Here is a 27,949-nt window from a genome sequence, read left to right on the forward strand (position 1 = left end):
TATTTTCCCAAGTCATCGTCCCTTAATTTCAACTCTTGTGACTTCTGATTTTGCGACGGTTTTTTTTTTTTTTTTTTTTTTTTTTTTCCCACCTTTTCCTCCTTCGCATTATACAGGTTCGAACTTGCCTTCCATCACGTTTTTTTTTTTTTTTTTTTTTTTTTTTTTTTTATACACCTCTCTCCCTCCAGGCTGTCTACTGTTGTTTTGGGGGTCCTTACTAGATCACCTCTCCACACCCAGGCAGCGCCGGGTACCCCTGCTAGTTTCAATATAAAAATCACATTAAGTTATAAAATTAAAGTTTGTAGAGTTATCTCCCTTGCATTCTTGTTTTAATTAAAAATTAACCAATTTTGTGGCAATGATCATATTAATCCAAATGTTTTTTTGCCATAAATAATCCTCAGGATATAATGATTAATAATTGGTATAGTTTTATGATTTAAGTCTACATTGGTTAAATAAAAACGAATATAATTTGTCATCTCTTTAATGAGGAATTGTTAGGCGGTCCCTTTTTTTTGTGTGTGCTTCCAGATAAGGCTGTCTGAAGCTTCTTGACAGAAAATGCACCAAACATTACAAGCGACCGGGGATTGTCTGTGAATTTTAATATTTGTTGGACACTTCCTCCTTTGGCCATTACTGCATCTCCAGCCAAAACCATCAGCTACGTTTTTTTTTTTTTTTTTTTTCATTTTTTAAAGGATACACTTCCGTTGGCATTTCATGCATCTCCTCTGTTGCCAGCAGCCAGTTTTCTTGGCAGAATGCAAAGACTATTTCTGGCGACTTCACGATATCTTTTGACCTAGAATTGTTTATTATTCTTGTCTCAAGAATTAACACTTTTTTTTTTTTTTTTTTTTTTTGCAATGAATCTTTTGAAACTCAATAAAACTCTTTGCTTTCTTTTCTTTTTCTCCTTTTCCTTTTTTCTTTTTTCCAATTTGGTGTCATCTGCTCATTTGCATCTCTTTTGGTAACTCGGTTTCTCATTGAATAAGCTCACTGGGCATTTTCCTAGGTGGTTTGAAGTGCCCGCTGGGCATTGTAGGGTGAGACGCATGGAAAAATGGGATTTTAAAATGTAGTAGTACCGAAAGCTGGTTCAACACACCTAAGGTGAATCCTGTCAAACAACAACAATTTGTGGGTATCGATGGAATTGAATAACAAATAGCTTTTATGTCTCATCATTATTTTTTTATTTTTATTTATTTTTTTTTTTTTTTAGTTTTGATTTTTGTGATTTTTTTTTTTATTGAAAGGCAAGTTGTTAACTTGTTCTTCATCTGCTGTTAAGAGGCTCTAGATCAAGTAAGGTGTCAACAAATTAATTGTAGCTTAAGGGCATTGTTCGGATTAGAATGGATTAATGGTGGCATGAAGGGTTTTCTCATCACCTTTTCTGGTGATTTTAAACCAAGAGTACACTGTATGACCCTCTTTTTTCATTTTTTTTTTTTTTTTTTTGTGTGCTGTATCAAATTTTGTGTGCATATAAATAGTATTTTTTTTATTTATTGAATATATTAGCAATAATGTAAGTGGGTTTGTTAATGACGATCAGTTGTGATCTCTTGTTGATATAACCTCGTAATTTAATTTAAATTGAGCCTGGAAAAATAGTTCACACAGATAGGAAAACTCCATTAATAATAATAGATTAATTGATCTATAAAATTTGTTCTGTGATTTTTACAAAATGGATGTTTAAATTTTCTGGATGTTTCTCTCCTCTGTTTACTTTTGTCAGTTATATTCATAGTTTATTATAACTGCTCTACCTTTTGTAGTATTGATGACTTGGAGGCATTATAACTTCAATTGAAAAACTAAGATTAAATTTTCTTGATAGCATTCAATCCTGATATTTGTATTGCCTATAAAAACTAAAGTCAGAAAATTCTTGGCAAATTTAAGGATTTTGACTTTGAACGCTCTGAAAATTGTATTTCACGTGTACATAATTTTTAATTTATAAATTAGGTTTGCTCTAATTTTTAATTTTTATGTAATACTTAAAAATTAAGGTGCAACTACACTCTAAAAGCAAAATTCAGAAAACGAAAAAATCTATTTAATAAAAAACAATGGGCGCTTATACAGTTTAGTCAAGACATTAAAAAAATGAAAATATCGAAAAAAAAGTTTAAATTGTATGTATCTGTTCTAGAACGAAGTTCTCCAAAAAAAAATTTCACTTAATTTCATAAAGTAGTTTTTTTTTTTTTTTTTTTTTTTTTTTTTTTTTTTTTTTTTTTTTTTTTACAGCGGAGAAACACATTTTTATGAGAGTGCGTTGAAGGCGGCCATCTTGGATTTAAAAAAAAATTGTTTGAATTTTAGAAATGCCAAAGGGAGATAACTCCAGTTAAAGCGCTGACACCCCTTCCCATTTCTAATACTAGCTTTTCTTCCTAAAAATCAAACATTTTGCTTGGTATCATAACAAATTGTTTTTTTTTTTTTTGTTTTGCTGTAAAAAAAAAAAACTACTTTATGAAATTGAGTGAAATTTTTTTTTCAGAGAATTTCGTCCCATAACGGATACATATAATTTAAACTTTTTTCGATATTTTCATTTTTTAATGTCTTTACTAAACTGTACAAGTACCAAACAATATCTAACTTTTTGTGTCAATTTCAACTAAAAGCAATGATATCTATTTAATTGGTATGTCAGAAGTATTTGTATATTACATTATTTAAAAAAAAAAAAAAACATGAGTTTTCTATCTTTATCATAAAAAGTCGCCATATTTCTTTGAGAACAAGGGAAGTAACTCAGTTATGCTAAAAAACAAGGCAATTAACTCCTATTCATCATGCACAAGTTATTAAAAAATTGTATATAGTTACATGCTATTTACCCTCCTTGGAGCTCTTGTTTTTTTTTTTTTGTTTTTTTTAAGCCAAACATTTTATTTTCACTAAAAATGTTTTATTTAATAATTTTGTTCTACCTTATTTTTCATAATCTTTGGATATATTCATTATTGTAACATGAATATATAAATTAAGTAAAGTATTGGTTTGCCTTGAAATTCAATATTAAAAATTTTGAATTTCATTATTATAGCATAGTTGTATCAAAATTAACTTTAATGATGACATCCATTGAGTTTGGGTTAAATTTTTGGAGAAAAAAAAGGTGAGTTTGTAAAGACAGTAAATATTTTTTTTTGATGCTTTAAAAAAAAATTTTTTAATCCCAAATTAGTCTTTTTTGCTGATTATGTCTTTCTCTTTTTCTATTTACATAAGGTTCTTGGCCTTTTGGTCAAGATCAAAGTGTAGTATCTGTTCTTCAGATGCTGCACTTCATTTTCTTGTTCTCTTTCGGTGGAGGAGAAATCCTTTACGACTGAGACAATTTTTATTTTTGTACCTTTTCTCCACGTTAAAAAACGACCCTGGTGTCTAACTCTGTCCCGTGGGGAGGCATAGTAAATAGGTACATAAGGTTTAATTGTGATATTCCCTTTTGTTAATGAACTGTTCCTGTCATTTCTTAATTATCTTTGGCTTTTAAGAGAAAGTGATAACGTATAAAGTGAGGCAGGTGGGGGGGGGATCAAGTGGCAGATGTGATTAAATAATAAATTATGTACTTTCATTTAACAATTTTTGTAGTTAGTCATCACTCTGCTGCTAAATTTCGTCATATCACTGTTAAACAGGCTTTTTATTCAAGCCAGCAGCATCTCATTTGTATACAAAGTAATAAGAAATCTTGTTGGTTTACAAGACCCACCAGCATATAATTAAACGCAGTAGCCTTTTATTATTTTTTATTTTTTTTGTAAACTCACCCTACATGCTGCACAAAATTAAAGGTTTGTACAAAGTTTGCTTACGAGCAGCAACTATGCGTTTTACCACAGACACTTAATAAGAGATGATTAACTTGACAAAACAATTGTGATTTACAACAATAAAAATAAATTTAAAACTTTCCAAACATAACTATCCAAAAAGTGAATGTTTTAGCGTATTAAAACTTTTCCAAACGAATAATTTGATCAATTCAAATTTAGCAAAGCAATATGCTATTAATAGTATTAAAAAAAAAGGATCGATACAATCTGACGGGGGGAGGGGCACTATAACACCATCGGAAAATGACCTCATAAATAATCATGTATTACAAACTGTTAAATAATACATGAGGTGAAAGATAGGATGAAAAGTGAATAGAACAGCTACGTTAAAATATAAGAAAAGACGAGGAAATCAAAGGATTGGGACAAAACACAAAGCAAAACAAGGATACGATCAAGGGGAACAACTCATAAAGACAAAGAAAAAAATTGTCTCCCATCGTCAGGATAGATAAACAAAGCTTAGGCATCTTACTATGGAAACAGACGGCTGTCATCAGTGATGGTCCTCTGGAGTTTACTTGAACCGTGTATGATAGGTCTCTAAATAAATAAACTGCCACATATTCCTGTGTCTGCCCTTTATGAAACTGTAAACAGGATTTATTTTAACAAAGGTGAGTGAGGTGTGCCATTTTGATGTGGGTACGTCTGATGCCTCTAAGGATTACACACAAACATTTGCAAGAGTAACTTGAATTCTGAGAAAGAGTTTACTCTAATTGCACTATTAAATGTTTAAAAGTTTGGATAAAAACAGTAAGTGAAGCACTTCTTATTATAGGGATGTGGATTTTTTTTTTTTTTTTTTTTTTTTTTTTTTTTATCCAGAAAAGGTGGATTTTAAATTGTTAGAACCTTTGAATTTGAGTTCTGCTTTTTAGTTTTTTTTTTTTTTTTTTTTTTTTTTTTTTTTTTTTTGTCAAGTTGCTAGAGCGTTACTTCTTTATTTCCTTTCATTTTCCCCTCTCTCACTTTATCTTTTACTATTTTTTTTTTCTCTTTCACCATATATTGTTTTCCTTTTCTCTCTTATATCAGTTCTCTCTAAAAATGTTAATTTTGCTGTGATGGCTAAAACTTCAAACAATTCGTAATGGTGTAGGGCAGTAAGGCAGCTAGATGACTTGTTTTAGCAAAGAACCACTTCCTGTTTCCTTTCCTCAAACACATGCACACTTTTTTTTTTTTTATACTTAGCTGAGAATGATTAGTTGTTAGTTTAAAAATTTTTTTTGCACTGTTTGTTCCACACATGTGCACAGAGGGGACTTATTTTTTTATTTATTTATTTCTCCATTTGCTGCCTATATCCCTGATATTAAGTGCCATCACTGATTTTGTAAAGACACTAACCACAAAAATTTCTTAGCACCACTCAAAAATAACGGAATGACAATGCAAGAATTCTGGAAAAGTCAAAATAGACAGATAGGTATTTATGAAAATCTCTAACCTTCCTTGCACACATGCTTACTTAGAGGACAATAAATCTATCCAAAACTATTTTATTCATCTAAGTCCATAGTTATTAGATTGTAAACCTCCCACCTCCCGACTATGTAAAACAAACCCAGTTTAAGATAAATTTGCCATAATTGCTCTCCATGATAGTGGACAATTCCTCCAGCTATGTCTAGCCTTCCACCACCTGTTGTTCAGATAGTTCAATTTCCAAAGCCAGACAATTCTCTCACAGTCCCATACCATTTCAAAAAGCAAGTGCAACAGGGCCTTTGAAATGATGTGAAAAGCGCTATCGTCGCCAGAGTAGCAACTAGTGTTACTTGCACTTGATTTATTGGGTATATTTGCCAGATAGTTTTTAAAATTCTTTTATAGGAGTCCAGTTACTCCTATAATTACTCGAATGATGGATCTTCCTAAGATTCCAGTTTCTTTTCATGTCAGGGTTCTACATTGCAAGTGAAACAGTCGCAGTTGCGTGTGATTTTTCAAAGTGGCGACTAGAAATAATGAAACGCTTATCTTTTGGCAATTATATTTCTTTCACTGACGATCTTCCAAAGCTCACTACTGAGTGAAAAGTATCCTTTCAACTTTTTTTTAATAAAACGAGCAAAGTCAAATTATTTAAACAATAAAGTTTCATAGAACAATATACTTTTTAATGAGTGGCTGTTTTTTTAAAAAAAAACATCTGAAGATAACAATGTTTATACGTTCAAGTATCAACATAAAATTTGTTGTATATTTAGAATTACACTTATTATAAAAAAAAAAAAAAGCAGAAAAATCTTTGATGTACATACTCCTCACAGAACGAAAATGTCATATTCTAAAAATCATGTGGATTTGGCTAGTAACTTTTCTATTGTACTAGTAAACGAAAATATTTAGTTGTCAAAGGTCAACTAAAGATAAATTTGTCCATAGAGCCCTGCATGTTGTACATAAGATCTTGGAGTTCATCTTTTTCCTCTTGGTTCTGTTTAACCCTGCATCACTGTTGACACTAACTTCTACTAAGGTTGCTTCTTTCTCTTTCTTGTCCCATATCACTATGTAAGTTTGTTCCATTTTCTAGGTACGTAGCTGCAGGAATGGCATAATGGATGGTGCATGACTTATTTCCAACTGTTCTTTCTGGTAAACATGTTCCCAGAACTTGCTGCTGCATTTGATATTCAATCTTTTATGGGTCGTCCAGTGGAGATATTTACACATGCCATTGTGTCATGTTGTATAGTAACCGTTATCAAGCAGAACCTAAAAGCTGGATGTCAGGTGGCTCAAATTCTACTTCTGTGTGGCAGAACCTGCACTTATCATTGCTAAGACCACTCATCTTAAAAGCATTGGTCATCAAGCTTTGATCTTTGGCAGCCATTATGATCCTCTTTTTAGACAGTTTTCCTTCCTTATATAAAGAAATCCTGTGTGAATTCACTCAGAAAATACTTGGCATGCTGTTGATTGGCCAATTCTAGTTTTTTTTTGGGGGGGGGGTATTTTTGCCGACCTTTTTGGGCTATTTCTGTTACAAACTTGTTTCCTGATTTGGTTCCATTTGTAAGATGGTCTTGTCCAAAATGTTTGGTCAGTTTTGTGATGGCGGTTATTCTGCTCGCCCTTGTTTCATGATATTGATAAACCATTTTGATGTTTGGATTTTGGGAGCTCATCAGATAGTATTGCTGACAATAGTGACACAATGCTGATGGTCAATTTCTGAAAGACCCATACCTCCTGTTTCTCTGGTCAAATACAATGTAGACAGATACTGGTTTCTGTATCTAAAGTGTCAACATTTTATGTGTTTTAGTGTCTTTGTTTGTCCCTTTGTGGTCAGTTAACAGTGCCAAAGCTGTATGTTATCACATACATGTGATAACATACACATCACATGCATGTTATCACATGCATGGCTGTTTTTGTTTGTAAGCTGTTTTACAGATTTTCTTAATTGGTGCCAATGTTAAAATTTAAATTCTTTTCAGAGTAAAATGATTTCAAATTAAACCTTTCCCATATTGAAATGCATCGTAAAAAAATTATTTTTTACAGTAAAAAGATTTTACAAGTACAAAAAGAAAAAAACAAACATTAAAGATAGCATCACAAATTATTCATTGTGTACTATTTTAAGTTTAGATCTATTTTTTTTTTTTTTTAATAATTTTTATTTTCTGTTATATTTATTGAATTAAAACTAGACTCCATAGTTAATGTAAGTAAAATACATGGTTGGCTTTATTTCTTTTTCCAGGTTCATCCTCATTTCCGTGATCTCATTGATGAAAGTATATCTATATGGTCAGCTGCCAATTTTCAAGATTCCTGGCCATCTCCACTAAATATCAGGCATTTTGAAAAGTAAGTATAAACATGCATGTCATTTTTCTATTTACTCTTAAGATACACTCGTCTAGCTGAAATCACTATCAATAATTTCCCCCACTCTTTATCTGTGCCTAAACCTAAACGTAGATTCCATGAACGAAGCTCCTTTTTTAGAACTGCACGCCTGTGGAATTGTCTTGTTTTCCTGCTTTCCAACTGACTACAATATGGTAGTTTTCAAGTCCAATGTAAATAAGTTCTTGATGAGCTAACTTCCACTACTAACAATTACTACGATATTGTCCCTTTTACTCTTTTATTCTCATCAAGCTTTATCTTTGAGTGGCCTCTGGGCTTTAAGTGGCAACTCCTTTATTAAAAACAAAAAAAAAAAAAAAAAAAAAAAAACTGGCTATGGTCTCCATATACATGCAAAATATGAACCATAGTCAATTTGATCTTAACCAAAAAAAAGGAAAAAAAAATTTTTGTCCATGTTTCTGCTCCATGGAATAGTCTGCTAAAAGAGGTTGTGACTATGCCTACCAAACCTAAGTTCAAAGTGGTTGCAAACAAAAATTCAAGCAATATATAAACGTGTATGTGTCTGTATGTGTGTGTATATATATTTATATTTTACCCAGGCATCACCACATTATCGAGGCCAAGAAGCCACTCGAGGATAAGGGTTAAAGAGTGTACAGTAGAAATTGGACAATATAGTAATCATTAGTAATGGAAATTCGGTAAATTTGTTAACTTATATGGAACGGCTCATCAAGAACTTGTTTACGTTAGACTTGAAGACAACCATATTGTCGTCAGCAGGAAAACGGAAGACAATTTCACAGGCGTGCAGTTCTAAGAAAGAAGCTTTGTTCATGGAATCTACATTTAGGTTTAGGTATTACATGGCTTGTTGCACTTAACTACTCCTCCATCCATAAATTTGAAAATTTATATTCTTTAAAAAAAAAAAAAAAACTGAAAAATCCACTAAAAATTTAGCATAATTTGATAATTTAGATTTATTTTAGACAAAAGTAGCCTGCATATCATGTTTTTTTTTTGTTTTTTTTTTTCATTTACTCCCAAATTTTTAACATTTCATTGTTTATATTAAAATAATCATTTGTCTTTTATAACTGTTAAAACTTTATTTTCAGAGCTGCAAACCACTGCAATATTGAAGCATTAGTCAAGCTTGCATTGGCTCACCTGTACAACGAAGGGTGTAAGTTGCTTACAATTTATATTAAAAACTTGTATGCATTTATGTGAATTTATTGCATCTGAATGATTCTCTTGTGTTTTCCATTTATGCTCATTATACAACAAACTAAAATAGAAAATTTTCTTTTCTGAAATTAGGTTAAAAAAAACTATACATAAAGATCTACAACACTAATACAAACTTAAAATGGCAAAATTATGCGATATTTGACAGAAGTGGAGATGGGCTTAGAATTCCAAATGTGTTATAGGAATTAAAATACTAATATAAACACTTATAAGCTCTAAAACTAGTAAGAATTTCACCAAATTTGTCATAAAGAGCCCTTCGGATGATAGCATATGGAATAAAATTGAAAATACTAATTATGATGTTGAACTAAAGATGTATTGTGTTTATTGAAATTTTCAAGATTTGCATTTGGATGAAAATGAATAAGTTTTGTTTATCTTCAAAGAAATTTTTTTGTTTAAGATTACAAAGTAGATTATGTTGCAAGTGTTGTGTGTGTGGGCTAGTTTCTACCAAACTGTCAATTTTTGGCCTACAGTTTTGATATATGGGGTATTTAGACCTGTGTAACATTTTTTTTTTTTTTTTTTTTTTTTTAAAGCCAAGGAAAAAAAAATATCTGCTGAGGTATCAAAATTGGAACTTGGCAGACATAAAATGCTCTTCTAAACATGCACAAATATACATTTAACTATGTTAATTTGTCAAGTTTTGATATGCATTTATCATTAGGTCATATGGTAGCAAATATTAGTTAAATGTGTTGGTTTTGATTCTAGCTGATGGCACACAAGTCATATTTTTATTTAATTTTAAAATCATATTTTGGGTTTAATATAATAATCAATAGAGAATTGACTCTATAAAATAATCATTATAATGAAATCAGCATAAATGAAAATATATTTGTATATTTTACAACTGGGCAACCTGATAATGTGTGTGTGTGTGTAAAATATATATATATATATATACAGATTGCATGTCGTACATTAACACACACACAAACACACACACACACACACACTCTTGTGTGTGGTTTTGATACAAAATACACTTATTGTATTAAGATTTATCTCTTTCTTGTTGTATCCCTAATAATTCCTAATCTTCTTAACTGGCCTCTGTTTCCATTCGTTTTACCCTTAAAGCTAAACATGTTTAATCCTTTTTCCCACAGAGAAAGAGTTGGTTATAATCCATTGTCTTGACTTTCTGTCTTTTAAAATTTCCTATTTACTTTAATCCTACAAATATTGCTTTTATTATTTCCCTGCTTCAATCAATCCCTGCCCCTGTGATGGGGAAGGGGGGTACTTGATTACTCCAATAGATAGTCACAGACTATGAGATTGGCAATGTCAGATTCAAATCTACTTATATTCTGGTTATTCACTAATATTGCTGCAGAAATATATTAATCTCCACTAACCCCAATGGTAACAGAAAGCCACTTGTATTCAATTAATTATATAAAAGAATCCATTTTATATATGGGTGTTGTATATGGATATTAAATAACTGCCAAAAGGGCTGCCTTGCTTTTGCACAAATTTGTAAGTTGGGAGATTTAAGAAACCAAAATTCATTATGATGAATTCAAGTCATGGTTAAATTATTTAAAATTGCATTTTTAACAAGTTTTAGTATTTTACATTTTTCATTTTAAATTTAAAAAAAAAAATGTAAGTTACATATAGACAAACACATGCAGATATGAAGTGATGGCAATTTTATTAAAACTTTTTTTTTTTTTTTTTCCAATAAAAAAAAACAAAACAATACAAGTTTTAAATATTCTTTTGTTTTATTTATCCCACTTCCATTTTAAAGGGGCCTTCATTTTAATTTTTTCAGTACCTGGTGACAAAGAAAACAAGCAAATAACCCGTAATGGCTTTGTTGCTGCTGAACTGTTTTGCAAAGTGGAAAAACTCTGTTCGGATTGTAGTCCATTTTGTTGGCTCTTCATCCGTCCTCCCTGGTCAATGAATGGAGCTTGCTGCAAAGAGTGTGTATTCACTTATTTCAGACTCTACCTACGAAAAGTGAGTCAGCAATTTTAGTTTTGAAACTTTTAATAAAATAAACCTATTCAAATGCATGAAATTCGTTCAGGCATCGATCTTTGTTCATATTGTAAATTTAGAAATGCAATCCTTTTGAGATTTTAGATCTCATCGGGCCATTTCCAAATGACGGGACTTATAGGATATATAATTAATATAGAATATAAAAATTGTTTAAAAAAAAAAGTTTTTTTATATTGAATAAAGTTGTATCAATTGCTGGAATCTATAATTGTACTTTGTTAAAATAATAAATTTAGCAAAAACAAAAATGTATTGCTTTCTCTCTCTCTCTCTCTTTCTCTCTCTCTCTCTCTCTCTCTCTCTCTCTCTCCCCCCTCCCCATATATCTCAACGACATTTTAGTATGAAAATTTTTTTTTAAATGCGCAATTCCATTTTGTCATTCAATCTTTTAACAATGAAAAATCTTGACTAAACAAACAATACATCACCTCGTTTTTGGGCATATCTATTTAAAAATAGGGGAAAAAAGGCTTAAAGTAGATTAAAATCTCATCTGGCAACTCCCAATATTGTCCATGCGTTCCTTTCTTTTATATAATCAAAAAATCAAACAATATTGCGATTGTATTGTTAACGATTTTTACTTAAGAGTTCCATTCTGGATATGAAATGTGTTCCCAACAATTGGGATGTTTAAATAAAGTTTATTTCCTTTTCATTTAAAACAAAAAAAATAATTTAGTTAATGTTTTCAAATGTCTTAATGTTTATGGCACATTTTTATTTACTTTATTTTATTTTTTATGTTTATTTATTTTTTGTTTTTAGGTTACTGATCCCAAAATACAGATTTGTGTTGTGAAAACAATGTTATTAATTGACAAAGAAGAAAACAGACAAGAAGCCCGTAAACTTTTAGAGGAAGCAGCCAATCAGGGTTCGACGGCAGCTGCTTTCATGTTGTGGGAAGCAAACTATGAACATAATGTACGCATGATTTAGTTGTTTTTTTGTTTGTTTTTTTACACAAGTGGCTTTTAGTTTTTAGGGACTCATTAAGAAAATAAACTCCCTGCATTATCATCAAGTTTGGCACAAAGCCATTCACTTCATACATTTTCTATATAAGTGTTATATAGTGCAACATAAACAATGCCCTTTTTAAAATTGGAGAACGACAGTAGTTAAGTGATTAACTAAACGGACTGAAAACTTAGGTGTGCCAAGTTCAAATCCAGTTTTTCTACAAATGTGTTCATCAAACTCAAATTTAACACGTTGGACAGAAGATAAATAAAATAGCTATTTTTTATTTTATTAAACATTTTTCTTTTGAACTACTCTATTGGATCATTAATTTCTCAAAATCTACTGTAATACTTTTTTGTTCAGTAAAATAAAAATATATAAAAAATGATTGACGCAAATTATTCCGCATCATATAAAATTAGGCATTAAAAAAAAAAAAATAAACACGACATTATTTATGCCACACCTTGTACAACGTAGATAGAAAATATTTGTGTTTATTTAGAATTACACTAAGTTTAAAAAAAAAAAAAAAAGTCGTTGATGTATTCGTCACCAAATGATGTCATAGTCCAAAAATCACATAAGTCGATCAAGTATATATTTTTTCTTTTTTTTTTTTTTTTTAATTTTTTTTTTTTTTATTTGCAAACCAAATTTTATTAGGCAGAGGCCAAGAGAAGCCATGTTGATGTAAATTTTATCAAAATTCAACTATTGAGATTTTGTTTGAATGCCAAATAATTAAAACTAATTGCTAAAAATTTTACAATTTTTTTTTTTTTTTTTTTTTTTTTTCTTTAAAAAAAAAAAATTGATCAATTTGATTTTTGGAACATGACATTTTCATTCCATGATGAGTAGGTACGTCATAAAATTTTTTCTGTATGTGCTTTTTTCAAAGATTTTTTTTTTTTTTTTTTAAACTAGAATATTTTTTTTTATTTACAAAAATGCTCATAAAACAACTTTTTTTTCTTAAGGTAAACACTGAACGTGCGCAAGAACTTGAAAGTATCCGTGAGCTGAGGGATATTGCTAGTGTAGGTAATCTTGATGTGAAGTTACGGCTTTGTCGATTTTACGCTTCTGGAAAATATGGTGGGATCAGTTACTACCAAGCTGCAGCCTTTTGCAGAGATCTTGTGCAGTCTTCTCGACCAACCTCAATACACAAAGTATTCCAATGTAGTCATGAGCTGACGCCAAATATGAGGTAAGTCACCAAATAAATATTTTTTTTATCTATATAATATTCTGCTTGTTTCTTAGTTAGTCCATATGTTATGCTTTGTAAAAGGCCAAATAAAATTTTTGAAAGACAAACTGTTTCAAAAGGTTTAAATTCACACAATTGGTCTTAAAAGACCAATCTTGCAACGCTTGATAAGAATGAATGACCTCCCTTTGAAACGGAACAAAAAAGAACATTATCTGCCAAGAGGTGCTGGACTGAAGGAGTAAATTAAAGATTGTTTCTTACAATGTGATTTTACTTGTATTGAACTATATCGCACAATATTACTTTCTGAATAATTATTAGGACTTATTAGTTTCTCATTTGGGTAGGTTCTATATTTAAAATACAAACGACGCTATTTTCACAGAAATGTTTATAAACTCATTTGTTACGTGTTATTAGTTTTTCTGTCAAAAAACTAAATTTTTGTGCTATTCAGAAAAATATTGGCTTTATCAAAGCATTTGTTGATTTCTCATACTTTTTGTTACTGAAGTGATTGTGCAAGAACTGAAAAAGATAGTCAGATGGAGCAATATCAAATGAATAAGATGAATGAGGTAAAACTTCCCAATTGAAACTGATGACCTTTTCATGAGTGACTCTTGCTGTGTAAGGTCTTGCGTTATGCTGAAGTACTACACTCTTCCTATTGATTAATGCTGTCCATTTTTTTTATAGAGCAGTTCTTAGATCATTCAGTTTCAAAGAATATTTTACTGCTGTGATTGTTTGGTTATGATCTAGTAACTCATAAACTCAGGTCCCACCATAAAGAGAGCATAATCTTCTTTAGACGTAATTCTTGTTTTGGAGCAGGCTGTGAACTTTGGTTTCGGTCTGACCATTGTCTTTTGTGTTGGATATTCTTTTAATGAACCCATTTTTCATCTCCAGTTAAAATTTTGTGCAAAAATGGTTCTCGACGATTCTTAGAAAGCAAACGTATGCAAACAGTCAATTTTTGATTTTGTTGAGCATTAGTCAAATCATGGCGAACTCAGTGTCCCAAGTTTTGAAACTTTTCCTAACTTGTGAAGGCATGAAATGATTATGGTATGGATTGTATTGAATTGTTGAGATAATTCTTTGCTGGTTAACTTTGAATTGTCCTCTACAGCATCTTTAATGGCATCTTCATCAATTGATTTTGGCCTTCCCGAATGTCACTGATCTGACAAGTTAAAGTCTCCAGAAGAAAATTTTGCAAACTACCGTTAACATTTTCGATCATTCAGAATATTCATCTGATAAACAGTTCCAGTGTTCCTCGTAGCTTCTGCAGCTGAATTTCCTTTTTTGAATTCATAGAGCTGGATCCCTCCCAAGGGATCCAACTACCTTGTGTCTAACTATTCCCTCATATGAGAGCATATAAATAAGGATGTGCTCATTTAGTATTTATTCAAACTTTTATCAAGGTGTGTAATTGATCTAACGTATATTGTCTCAAATTATGAAATCAACTATAACAGGTTCAATTCCTATTTGATCTATTTTGGACATTTACTCAATAAATTGCAACTTGTGTTTAATTACTTGTATACAATTTGCCAGCAAATGTATTTACTGACTTACATGCATGATTTTTAACTTTTCTTGCAATGAGTATTTATTGTTTATTACAGGTATATTTTAGTTGACTGGTTAGTTGAAGTTGCTGAAATGAAGGAATTGTCCAGTCAGACATTACATGCCTCCATAGCACTGATGGATCGGTACCTAAAAATCCACCCAACATCCAGAAGTATTTTGCAGCTTCTTGGCGTTGTATCAATGCTTGTATGCTCAAGGTATATTATCTTTTATTTTTTATTATTTATTGGATAACAACTTTCAGTTCATTGCAAATGTAATAATATAATTTAACCGTTTGAATAGTTTGTGAGGGAAATCTACATCTCATACGATATATAATGTTATTTTAAAATTGACTTCAACTTGAATTGTAAAATCTGTTCAAATTTGAAATAACATTTTCACTGCAAAATGCTCAGATTGAATAAATCCATCACAATGCGTCCATTTTGTGAGCAAAATCAGCTGGTCACATTTTTGTAATCAGAGGAGTGAAGGGGCAGCTAAAGTTTCCAATCGTTTCTCTATTTTCTTAAAAAGTTTTCATAAACATTATTTAAAAAAACAAACAAATTCATTGATTTCACATGAATTAAATGATTTTGTTGTTGGCAGTGATAGTTAATCTTCTTTATAGTAAGACATTGGCTACTTACAAGAGGGGCCACATGAAGGTTGCAAACATCCTAAACAAAAGTGTTTTTGTGGAAGAAACTGGATTTGAACAGCATACCTGGGTTATCAGCCAATGTCGTTAGCCACTGTCACCTCCCAACATCACAGATGCATTTAGACTATAAAAGTTTGTTTTTTTTCTCCAATGTATGTGTATACATACATAAAACAATTATAAAGGAGAAGTAAACTATCCAAGTAAGCTATCCAAACTGTTCTCTATCATTATCAACTGTTCTCTGTTGGTTCAGTTGAGAAAGATCCCTCTGCTCATTTTCTACATTAAACTAGCCACCTCTCATTGCCATACTTAAATTCTAATCGAAAATTTTCCACTCTGAATTTTTTTTTTTTTTACCTTGTGTGAAAATTTACTCTACTGAGCATTTTTTTTAGCCCACCTAATGCGAGATACAAAAGAAAAACCTACGTAATATCTAAATTCATCATTTGAAGCCATTTTTACAAGAGATGAGTTGATGAACATTTGATCTTTGTTTGACAAAGTGAATAACCTTTCATGTTTTGTATAAGAATTCTAGATTTGATTTCAGCTTTTTGCTTTTCGACATTGTCTACTTGGTATATTTTTGCTTTTCGACATTGTCTACTTGGTATATTTTTGCTTTTCGACATTGTCTACTTGGTATATTTTTGCTTTTCGACATTGTCTACTTGGTATATTTTTGCTTTTCGACATTGGCTATTCAAATTCCTGATTAAATAATCTAACAATATTTTATCGATTTAACTTTTTTAACATAAATTTATTTTAAACTTTTAATTTCCATTTTTTTTTTTTTTTTTTTTTTTTTTTTTTTTTTAGATATTTAGGTAAAGATATTATCACAATTAGGGAAGCTGCTTGGTTAACGGACAATACTTACAAATACGAAGATGTTGTCAAAATGATGGGAGAGATTGTAGCCACGCTCAAAGGAAACATTAGGGTAAGTTTTTGCTTTAAATCAGGAATTTAAATTTAAAATTAAAAAAAAAATCCTTATAGATTTGTCACCATTCCCAATAGAATATAGTTTTATTTAATCTGAAAATAATACAGTTGATGTGTAATGAGTCTTGAAGACTGACTTCATTTTGATAACCTCGGAGGAAGGTTAAATGTGGACAGTATAAAGAAATGTGTGTAGGAGAGTCTAATTCCATGATATGGTCACTTTGAAACAATCAATGAACGTACTTGGGAACAATTATGGTAGCAGGTTCAGTTCACAAGAGAAGGCCAAGGAAAACCTGGGAGGAAGTGATACGAATAGACTTGAGAGCTTAAAAAAGACCTGGTCAGATATTGCTTATTTTAGAAAGCAAATAAGCTTCTTAAAGCTGTCCAAGGCATGTGGAGATGTAAAACGTGTTAAACCGAATGTGATCTAATATAGAAGATTTAAATTGAATCCAACTGCTACAAAAATAGCCTAGCTGCACATGATGTGAGGTTTTTTAAATTTTAAATCCCATTAATTTAAGACTTCCCCTCCCTACTTCTATTTTAGTGCATGCATTTTTTTTTTTACTTGAGTCACCACATGAAGGCCTAAAGGGCACTTGAGGATAAGGGTTAATGAATGTAAGGTGGTAATATAGTAACCATTAATGGTGTAAATTGTGTAGAATTTGGGGACAGCTAAACAAGAACTTGTTTACATTTGAAGGTTTACCACGTTGTATTCAACTGGGAAACAAGCTAGTAGAACAGTGTTTCACAGGCGGGTAGTTCTGGGAAAGAGGCGTTGTTCATGGAATCTGCCTTTAGATTTAGGCACAGATAAAGTTGGGGAAATTATAGTAGTTGTAGCTAGTTGATTTTTTTTTTTTTTTTGTGAAAGATTGACAGGGTGGGGCATAGATTGGAGTTCAGTCAAGCACTTGCCATGAAAATAATGATAGAGCAGAGACAGGCTCACAATATTTCTTCTGTGGAGAAAGAGCTTGTAGGCAAGATCAATTTGTTCTTATACTGTAAAATTGCTTCTAATAGCAATTAGGCTGTGTTTTTTTTTTAAATAATTTGCGTTGTTATTCCAGGTGCTGACCAGTCTTGATTTTGCTAGTATTTTCTGCTTAATGGATGAAATGGATATTGTCACTGAAAATTTGATAAACTACATTTGTGAACTCTGTCTTCTCCATTCCGAACTTGGCCATTATTCCCCCGTGGAAACGGCTGCCAGTGCTTTTATTTTGGCTCGTCTTATTCAAAGATTGGGTAAGTTTCTAGAAATTTGCTGATTCATTTATTTCTCCATTCCACCTGCAGCATTTAACTTTTTTGTTTTTATCCTTCCGATAAAAGTATTTTTTATTTAAAAAAAAAAAAAAAAAATTATTTTTTAAAGTTCCTGTGTACATCACTTTTTGAGAATAAGCTAAAATGAAATTATGAACAGATTTATCATCAAAATTATCCTCCTTACAAAAATAATTTTCAGGAAACATTTTCATATAAAAACAATTAATAGTAACAAGCTTTGAAAAATATTCAATTAAAAAAGAGTAAAAAAAATTTTTTCGTATTATACTGTTCTCATCTTGAGATTATCTAATCTTTCACAATTAAATGAGCACGGTAGTCTGAAGAATCCAAATAATCCGAATTAATTCTGATCTCAAAAATTCAGATTTTTTTTTTTTTTAATACATCTGCAATCTGTAAATATAATCAAGTAAAACTATCAAATTCATTCAGAGATTGGTTTCATTTTTTTCTTTTAGATCCATTGTGGCCTGAGAAAATGTCATTATTCACAGGATATTGCTTGAGAGATGTCAGGAACTGTGTCATACACATTCATAGAAAATGGTAAGTTTTAATTAAATATTCTTTATTTTTTTCATTTTAAATAAGCCTGTCAAAACTGACAATTGTTTTTATGGATTAATACTTCTGTCAAGAATCAGAATGTCTCTATCAGTATTGTTCTATGAATAAAATGTACAATTATATTGAATATTTATTTACATAAAATGTAAGTTAGCCTGATAGACTTCAAATGAAACGCTAACATTTCTGGGTAGCTTGCAATGTTTTAATAATAGTAGTTGTAATATTAAGCTCTACTTAAGTATTGAACATTGGAATAAATGTTGAAATAAAAGTATGCACACAATATATTTGTTAATTATATGAAATATGTAATTACAACATGAATTTATTCCTTAGATTTTAGGAAATCTGTAAGAATTCTCATTTTAGCCGTATCTATTGATGGGGGGGGGTTACAGATATTCAAAATGGACACTCACTGGTTTCCTTTGAAATGGCACCATTGTGAATAAGGTTAAAATTTTGTGCTTTTAAAGGGAGGTAATGACATCTGGTAATGGTGGTTCCGTTTGTTGCCATAATGAAATCGAACAAACAGCACCTAATAAGAATGCTGGTTATCTCTTTTCTCTGGATTTTGTTCACAATGAAGGAATGTCATTGGGGTGTATGTACCTTAGTCATATTAAAGTGTTTATTTTGCACATGTTCCTGCTTTGAAGCAGGGCTGTTATCGCCCCCGCCCCTTCTCATCACTAAATGGTTTGCAAGGTTTGAAATGATGCTAAAAATCTTACAGTATTATTAAACGTAAACTGAATACTGGATATGTCCACAGCGTTGTGTAAAAAATCAGCTTTGTACACATTAACAGCAACGTCATTTTGTGTTTTGTCCATTTCTGTGGATGGGCATTGGCACTATAATAGTTAATGGAAGTAAGTTTTTTTCTTTTTGCTATGGATAAAAACAATGACTTATCTTTTGTAAAACAAATAGATTTTTATTAAACTACAGACGAGAGATAATAAAATTAATTTTAACGTCTTCTGTTGACACTTATGTATCTAAAGATAATGTTGCTTACAGGCCTCCGTACTTTTTATACATATATATAACTATTTTTTAATTATTTGATCTTTTCAATGTTGAAATTTTTATCGGCCTACATTTTGTTTAGTTTTCGTAACATAGAATATGGGTGGCAGAACACTAAAAAAAACAAAAAAAAATGTCCTCTAATATATTTAATGAAACTTTTATTATGTAAGTTTATTTAATAATGAATTAATATTGAAAATTTCAGGAAAATGTGACTATTTGATTTTTGTTACATTTTTAAAATCTGGATATGTTTACGGCTTCAAAAATGTTACTACATAGGAACGTTGTTTATAAGCTTTGATAATGTAAACACGATTTTTGTCTTACATTTTCATTATTTTTGTATGCTGTAAAAAAATTTTTTTTAATATTTATGTGAAGCTTCTTTTTAAATGATAAAAAAAGTTATATTAAATTAGTTACATCATGTTATATATGGGGGGAGGGTTAAACTGTGACACGCTTTGGAGGTACCTACTGAATACATGTTAAATTGTCAAGTTTTTTTTTGTTTTTTTTTTCTAGCTTTTCAGAAGGAGTTGTCATCGACCACAGGGATGTTGTCTTACAAGCTGTAAAACTCCGTTATGGATCTGAGCGATTCCACAGTGTCAGCGAAATTCCGGTAAGTGTTCACTTATAGGATTAAAATTTTTACTTATCATGAATGAAATTAAATTATTTTTATATTTTCAACCTATGGGTTTCCATGGGTCTCCATCAGAAAAACAAACAAATTACTTTTTTTAGTACAAATGTAATCTTTTAGATTAAAAAAAAAACTTGTAAACTCATTTTATGATTCTAAAACCATCCTGATGGTGTTTACATTTTGATGTTTTACACGTTCAACACAGTCAGTTAAAGCGTTCTTTAAACTTGAGTAATCATCTGGAGATAGTGTCTTCGTAAAAACGTGGTTTCCATCACCTCATGTTAATGTCGGAAAGGCATTTTGCCTATAAAAATTTTGCCTGAATTAAGGAAATAACTTCCAAAGAAATCAGTTTAGAGGTTAGTTTCTTAAAAAAAAAAAAATAGTCCAACACATGTATGCAAACAGGATGTTGGACCAAATGATACTATAAATAGAATTTAGTATAATTTTGGTTTATTCTTCGTTCAATATTGGGGCCATAAAAAAAAAAAAAAAAGAAAAAGCTATTATTTAAACCTCTATAATAATTTCATTTATTTTTAGAAAAATTATTTTAGTTAGTTTTGTAAAAGTAATTTTCATTGTGAATATTTATTTTCAGGTGCCCAATTTTGAGAATGTTTGCTCACGGCTGGGTATGGCTAGCGAACACCAAATAGATCCAACCTATCGTCGGAAATGTAGGAATACAAAAGATCTGATTATGTCACCTTCTCGAAAAGAAGCAGTCAGAAGGTACCTTTTTTTTTTTTTTTTTTTTTTTTAATACACGCAACAAAATTTTTGTTTCTGCATGAATTTGAAGATCGTTAATGCATGTCAACCATAATAATTGTTTAGAAAATTTGTTGGTTTGTGTGTAAGATATTAGAGTAAAATGGCCTCCAGCATTTTAGGGACATCCAGAGTGAATCGATGGAATTTAGCTGATTTTCGTTTGTTGGTTGTGTCTACTTTGCAAGTTTATCAGCACATTCCATTCAAGTATTTGTGAAACCGGCATATATGCATAACATTTCAATGATGGGACATGGACTGGATGGAGCTTGGCAGATATTGTGGAATCCATTGGATTATACTTTTTATATAATGCTCCCTATCTTGGGTTGAGCATATTGGGAAGTGATATACAAATTACCATTAGCGTATTAAGCGATGCTCTTTGTGTAAACAAATTGAGCTTAGGTATTTGGAAAATGTTGAAACATTTTTAATTCACTGCCCGCATAGTAGCAGTCAAATAGCACAGTGGTTAGAACCTCCGACTGTCATTTAGGCGGTCAGGTTTCTATCCTGGCTTGAGGTAGTTGCTTGTCCAGCCGCACTGATGAGCTGTGAAACAGTACTGTATATGGAGGACTACACACACACACTGTCTAGAGGGGAAAGATTAGTTAAGAAGTTTTCTAATATGGTAGGAGCCCACTTTGCAGCAGCTGTGGCATTATCTTCCATGTTTTTGTTTCAATTCATGTTATCTCTGAATGTTAAGCCATGTAGTTTAAATGTTGGATTCTTGGGTAGAGTTCAATTTTCTAATACAATCAGTAATTGAAAAGGTTTCTTATTGTTAAAAGAAAAGAGTTTTGTCTTAGTAGCATTAAATGTTACCATCCATTTATATCCCTATTCAACTACAGATTGGAAGTCATTTTCTAAGGAGTCAGCCGTTGCCTTGGATATGTGCACATTTGACTTACCTACATGGCAAGAGTAGAGCATGGTGTCATCAGCAAAACCCATTTCTGACGCAAATTCATCAGGGATGTCGTTTATGAAAATGAAGTACAATTGACCCCCACAGAACAGTAAACCTGCATTAATGTTGTTATTTGGATGTACGACCAATCTGGATCTTTCTTTTGTCTAATTAGTGTTGGGGGCGATTAATCAGAATTTTTGTAGTATTGGAATCAGAAAAATTTAATTTGATTCCAAAAAGCAGTTTCTTAAACATGTTGAACTTAAATTTAGATTGTTGGTAATAAAAATGTGAATATTTGTTGTCAATTTAAGATCTATACATCATAACATAAAAAATTGTAAATTTATTTCACTTGTGCACCCCCCCTTAAAAATTGACACCTATGCATTAATGTCATGATATTTGCATACATGCCCGATCTATTTATACTAAATATTCATCTATTAATACTGTATGAATTAATTTTCATAAGACCTTCATGCTAGACCACATCAATCAGCACTATTGCCTTAATTTCACCTGCCTTGTCCGATGTCTTATATGCGTTTAAAGATAACCATTAGGATATCTGCAATAGAACAAGCTTACTTAAATCCATACTGATGGCCAGAAAGACTATGCTTGAGTGGCTCGTGACTCAAAGATTTTAGCAAAAAGCAGGAGACTGGTAGGGTGATAATTTGAGAGATCGTTTTTTTCATCAGTATTCTTGAACACTGGTAGCACAGAGGTAATTTTACAGCTATCAGGGAAGTAAGATTTAGCTAAACATTTGTTAGAGAAAGCAACGGCCAGCTCAGCAGGACATTTTTTGTTATAACTAAGATAATATCCACGTGCTTTTGCAGTGTTAAGATTTTGTGATATTGTAAACTTTGGTAAGGGTATTAATCAGGTTAAGTGTTGTTTCAGTCTGAAAAAAGGAAATTTGGGAGGGAGTGATTTGTGGAGCCCAAAGTGGAGTTCAATTTTTTTTTTTTTTTTTTTTTTTTTTCCCCCCCTTTAAAACACAAGGAACTGTTTTTGTTGCTGAAAGTAGTTCGGCTTCATCAATAGTCATGCAAACGATATTGTTGGATGGTGATGGGATTGTTGATTTCCCACTGTTCACCACACTATTATAACTATTCTAGAAATTCTAGAAATTCTGAGTTCCTAGTGTCTGTAACTTTGATATGTGTTTTAGTCATCTCGATATAACTTCTCTTAGCTGCGGATTTGTAGTTGACTTATGGCAAATGAAGTGCGGGAACGTTTTTTTGCTTCTGAGCTACATCGGCTACAGTTTGAAGGGAACCATCGGAGAAAATGAGATGATAGTTTTCATGTAGACATGTTTTACCCATTCAGTTAAGCGCTGATGAGCAGGGAGGAAAAATTTCATTACACAAAGCGTCTCTGATGTAATTGTGATGAAATTGCAATCGGCCCATTCGCTGTGTCTTGTCATTTTCAGTAACGCCTGTTTGAATTAAGGTTGAGATTTTAAGGTGATATCAAGCGTCATCACAATGTGATCAGTTATCAAATGGGCTATGAGTATTTGTTACATGTGTCTCTGGCATTGAGGTTAAGAATAGGTCAAAAAGTGAGTGTTGCTGATCTTCATGACCTGGTAGGTGGACCAAGAAAGTGATTGTGTGCAATGGAAAAACTATACATTCTGTTACCAGCTGCATCTGTATAGCTTGAGAATCCAAGCTAGTTACAGTAGCGTACATAAAAATCCTGAAATATGTGTATTTTGGTGCTCTGATCAAATAAGTGCTGCATCTATGCTATCAGACAAAATTGAGTTAAAAGAATAGATAAAATATAACACTATTACATATAGATGTGGCCATCTTATTCTAGTGTGTTCTCTGTCGTTATGGAAAGTATCCAGTCATATCAAAGCAGGATATACTGAAGAGTTGATTAGAAAAAAGTTTTGTCATCAATATTGGATCTAAGCCTTCGGATATTGTGAATGCAAGCTTCAGGGAAATAGCAAATGTGTTGTTTTTGGTGCCTGGTTTAATCTTGTTACTTTTTTCTTTCTAAAGTCATGTTTCGTTATATATTTAACCGCAAATGTCAAGAGAGGAGGAAAATGTTTTCATATCAGAGATAAGATTACAGATATGAGTACAGTTGACCCCTTCTTGTAGGTCATCCATTTCGCTTATCTATACTGCCTTTTTTCTCTTTTCTTTTCTGTCAATTATCTTCAGTCATTTGCAATGTTTCATCCAATGTGAAAACCTTTTTATTCTCTCAGCTTTTGTATATCTAAATTTGGTATATAATATACCAAATTCATATGGAATGAATAAGTTTTTTTGCTGGTCATAAATATATATATATATGTATATATATGTATATATATATATATATATATATATATATATGTATATATATGTGTTTATATTTACTTTTCTTTTAGGGGTAGGGGGATTTTTTTTTTTTTTCTAATATGAATTAGGCTTTTTTTTCCTTACCTGGTCAACTCGGTTTATGAAAATTGAATTCGATATGTAAATCTTAGCAAGCATTTAGGAGTGAATTATCTCCCTTGATTTCATAGTTCTATGACAATATATGTTGGACTTTTGAATCCAATTTAAAAGAGAAAAAAAAACGTTTCTGGGTTTTGTTGGTTATTTTTGCTTTATATATTTACGGCATAATTATGCTGACACCCCGGTTCTCATTTGATCACTGAAGTTAAGCAAGATTTAGCCTAGTCAATACTAAAATGGGTGACTATTTGAGAATTCCAATTGTTGTATGTGCTCTCTGCTTATCTCTGCATTGTTTTCAGTCGTCCTGAACTTAACCTTGCCACTGGACTCAAACAGTGCCGATTCAGGAGAGGTGTGGTTGGAGGATTGCGCAACCCTTGCCTCACAATTACACATGCAACTATGCTTACAGGGGGTATCCATTGTCTTTCGAGAATGAATGGAGGCATGTGTTTGTGATCATTTAACAATTCCATTGTTTTGTTTGTAATGAATTTAAAAAAATTATGTTGAATACGATTATGGACAATAAAAAAAATTTCTGGGTCGTATGTCTGCTATATGTTAATGTTGACTTTTTTGAACATGATTACAAAACTTTGTCAGATTTTGTATTCCACTGAGTTGGTGTGAGCAGGTGTGTGTGTATGTATATATATATATATATATATATATATATATATATATATGCACAAACATTTTGCCTAATTCTCTTCAGATTATCTGCATGAAAAGATTCTTTCTCATATGAATAATCCAATAAAGTGTCTTAGAAACATTATTGGATAATTCTAAATGCATTTTTATTTATATTTTTTTTTTTACTAAAATGTGGAATTCATACTTTTACATTTTTACAAATGTATGATGCAATACATTTTAAATTTAAAAAAAAAAAATGGAGTTTATTCTGGTTTAATAAGCTTATATTTTTAACTGACTATAACGTTAAAATGTATATTTTTGGCTATTTATAATGTCCTGACTAGATCTATTTATATGTATATTAATTTTTGTTTTTTTTTTCCTGCTAGATTGGTTGGTGAGAAGGAATCGTCAAATCCCGCTGGTGCCTCTGCAAGTTGTCCCAATTCTGTTCCTCCTTTGTTGCTACCTCCCCTTCCATTATTGAATGATTCCGTTTATTCTGATTGTGGAGCTGACAAAGAGGATGAAGATGACTCTGTCATAGATAATGACAGTAAGTGCCTTTCTTTTTCTTTTTTTTTTTTTTTTTTAAATTTACCTATTCCAGTCACATATACTTGTCGATCGCTGTCCAAACAGCATTTCATACTGGTCATCTTCTGTTATTCAAAAATTAATATTTCGATTTAAAAAAAAAAAAAAAAAAGTGCTTAAACTTGTTAAAATCTTTTTTTCATATCATCTTAATCTCTTGATACTATTTGTTTTGCCTCTCTCACTTTCACATTTGTTTTAGCATTATGTAACATGTCATTTAAATGTTTTAAACCGTTCTCACAATGCTTCGGCCGATATAACCTTCTTTGAATGCTACTTGTTGAATTCCCAAATCTGTACAAAATTTTAAATGAAACCCCTTAATTTATCCGCAAGGGTAGCTTGCTCTCATTCCGTCAGCCATGACTGAGTAAGTCTTAAATTATTTATAATTATATAACTACAAGGTGATCATTAGAAAAGCAAACATTTTTTTAAATTTTATTGACTGGCTTATTTACTGTGATTTGCATGGACAACATTTTGAGCCTTGGTGTCCAGTTGTATTATTAGTCTTAGAAAATCTTAAAATGTTTTTCTTTGCAAAAATAAATTAACAAATTTCATGCTTTTCTAATAAGCACCCTGTACTGAGGCTTGAAACTTCGATCTTGAAGACGGTCATTTAGAACTGTAAGTTAGCACTTTTATCTGTTGGATTGCACTTCTAAAAAAAAAAAAAGGTTTAAGACTATCAAAATTCATATTAGAATCGTCCATGAAGTACAAAATAAAATTCGGTTTGAAGTGACACTTTATTTCTTGTTTTATTGAAAACCATTGAAGTTTAATGTTTTAATGCACTTAATTTCAGGTTGTGAACACAGAGCCATGGACATTCCCTCCCGTTGCTCATGCAATCCCAAAGACTGTGATGTAGGCGGCATGACTGCAGCCCCAATTCGTTACCATGGTAAATCATACATTGTCTTCACACGGTCATCGTCAACATCGTCATCTTCATCATCGTCATCCTCATCATCTTCAACATTAGGTGCAACATCGTCGGGCAACACTGCCTGTCTTGATGCAGAAGATCTAAAAGGTTGTGATACGAGCAGCGTACACCAGCGTTCACCCTGTGCAAATGCGGAGTCTTGTAACCTTTGTCATCTACTTAATATTCGCTCACAGCCGCAGGCACGAAACTTCTGTGATTCCGAGAGTGAAGATTCCGATACAGACTACGAAAGTTCTCAGAGGAACCACCTCATTAAGACCCGGTCGCGCGCACAACCCCAGTGTCTTGTGGGTAGCAGTTTCAAAAGGAAATGTAAAACGCAGATCGGCAGTGCATGCAAAACCTTTGTCATACCATGATGAACAAACAAAAAAATATACAAAGAATTCGTGTCAGTATTGGTGAATAAAACTCAGGAATTTTTTTACTAATTTAAAAAATAAAAAATGGCTTTAACAATTCAAGACTACAAGCAGAAATAAAACCCAGTTTTAATTTATAATGGTTTGTCAGGTTTTTTTGTATATCAAACATTATTTAAAACTATTAAATTAAGATAAGAAACTCTAATTTAAATTGTTCAAAGCTAAATAAAAGCAGGTTGATTTTACCCCAAAAATGGTGTAATACAAAACTGCTTTTAAGCATTGCATATGAATGCCATTTTGATAACTGTCGAACATACAAAATCAAAAAGATAATTCCTAACTTAGAAATAATACTGCCATAATTTATTGATAATATTAGGCAGTTATTCATTCTTTTCTTTCATTTTAAAATTTAATTCTAGAAGGAATGGCTGAATTGCTGGAATTTATTTTCCATTTTCCCAGTAAAAAATGATGGGGCTTGCCAGTTTTCCTTTTTTTTTTTTTTTTTTAAGTATTAGTGTCATCATCAATGTTCACTAACCATGTCATTTGTTCATTTAAAAAAAAAGAAGAAAAAAGCTAGACTACTTCTGTCACTCCATATTGAAGCCATCATTTTATTCACTCTATTTTCATGGGCAAATTCCAATTAAAACAAAACTATCCTTAAGTCTGTTTTCTGTAAAAGAAAATTTGCTTAATTCATTAATAAATTCCTATTAATTTTTTTAATTTTCTTTAAAACACAAAGAATTGTTTTTTTGTTGCTGAAAGTTTTCTCAAAAGCATTTTTTATGTCTTACATCAAAAAGATGTCCTTTTTTTTACTTTTATTTTTTTATAAAACTTGTTAAGTATTTTGTACAGTTTTTGGGAGAAGTGATTTTTTTTTTTTTTTTTTTTTTTTTTTTTTTTTTTTTTTAAGGCAATTTTAGAAGGGGTGTTTTTTTTATGAATTGGTTGTCAACATTACTGTAATGTTTGTTACTACTACTGAAAATGTTTTGTCTCCTTCCATACACCCACCCTACCCCCATCCCTGACCTCTTTTGTAACTTCTGTTTGAAATTTATTTGTACACTGTGTACGTGTCTTTGTTTTAAGGGTTAAAAAAAAAA

At 31.2% G+C, this 27,949-nt stretch overlaps 1 protein-coding gene and 1 pseudogene across 2 annotated transcripts in view; both read left to right on the forward strand.

Annotated features, from left to right (window-relative positions):
• LOC145295847 (cyclin-F-like) overlaps nt 1-27,156 on the forward strand; it is a 51,804-nt gene extending 24,648 nt beyond the window's left edge. For both annotated transcript variants that reach the window (XM_080141562.1, XM_080141561.1), the window contains exons 3-15: nt 7,621-7,727; nt 8,861-8,928; nt 10,798-10,988; nt 11,805-11,963; nt 12,989-13,221; nt 14,874-15,038; nt 16,325-16,448; nt 17,545-17,725; nt 18,232-18,319; nt 19,913-20,012; nt 20,647-20,780; nt 25,289-25,455; nt 26,314-27,156. In XM_080141562.1, coding sequence (XP_079997688.1) covers nt 7,621-7,727; nt 8,861-8,928; nt 10,798-10,988; nt 11,805-11,963; nt 12,989-13,221; nt 14,874-15,038; nt 16,325-16,448; nt 17,545-17,725; nt 18,232-18,319; nt 19,913-20,012; nt 20,647-20,780; nt 25,289-25,455; nt 26,314-26,819 — 2,223 coding nt within the window. In that variant the 3' untranslated portion in view covers nt 26,820-27,156. The remainder of the gene's footprint in view (nt 1-7,620; nt 7,728-8,860; nt 8,929-10,797; nt 10,989-11,804; nt 11,964-12,988; nt 13,222-14,873; nt 15,039-16,324; nt 16,449-17,544; nt 17,726-18,231; nt 18,320-19,912; nt 20,013-20,646; nt 20,781-25,288; nt 25,456-26,313) is intronic.
• LOC145296534 (U2 spliceosomal RNA) lies at nt 3,270-3,494 on the forward strand (annotated as a pseudogene).
• Nucleotides 27,157-27,949: the final 793 nt, after the last annotated feature.

The sequence above is a fragment of the Euprymna scolopes genome, chromosome 16 (genome assembly GCF_053919585.1).
Source record: "Euprymna scolopes isolate OS-2025 chromosome 16, ASM5391958v1, whole genome shotgun sequence".
In the NCBI taxonomy this organism is placed as follows: Eukaryota; Metazoa; Mollusca; class Cephalopoda; order Sepiida; family Sepiolidae; genus Euprymna; species Euprymna scolopes.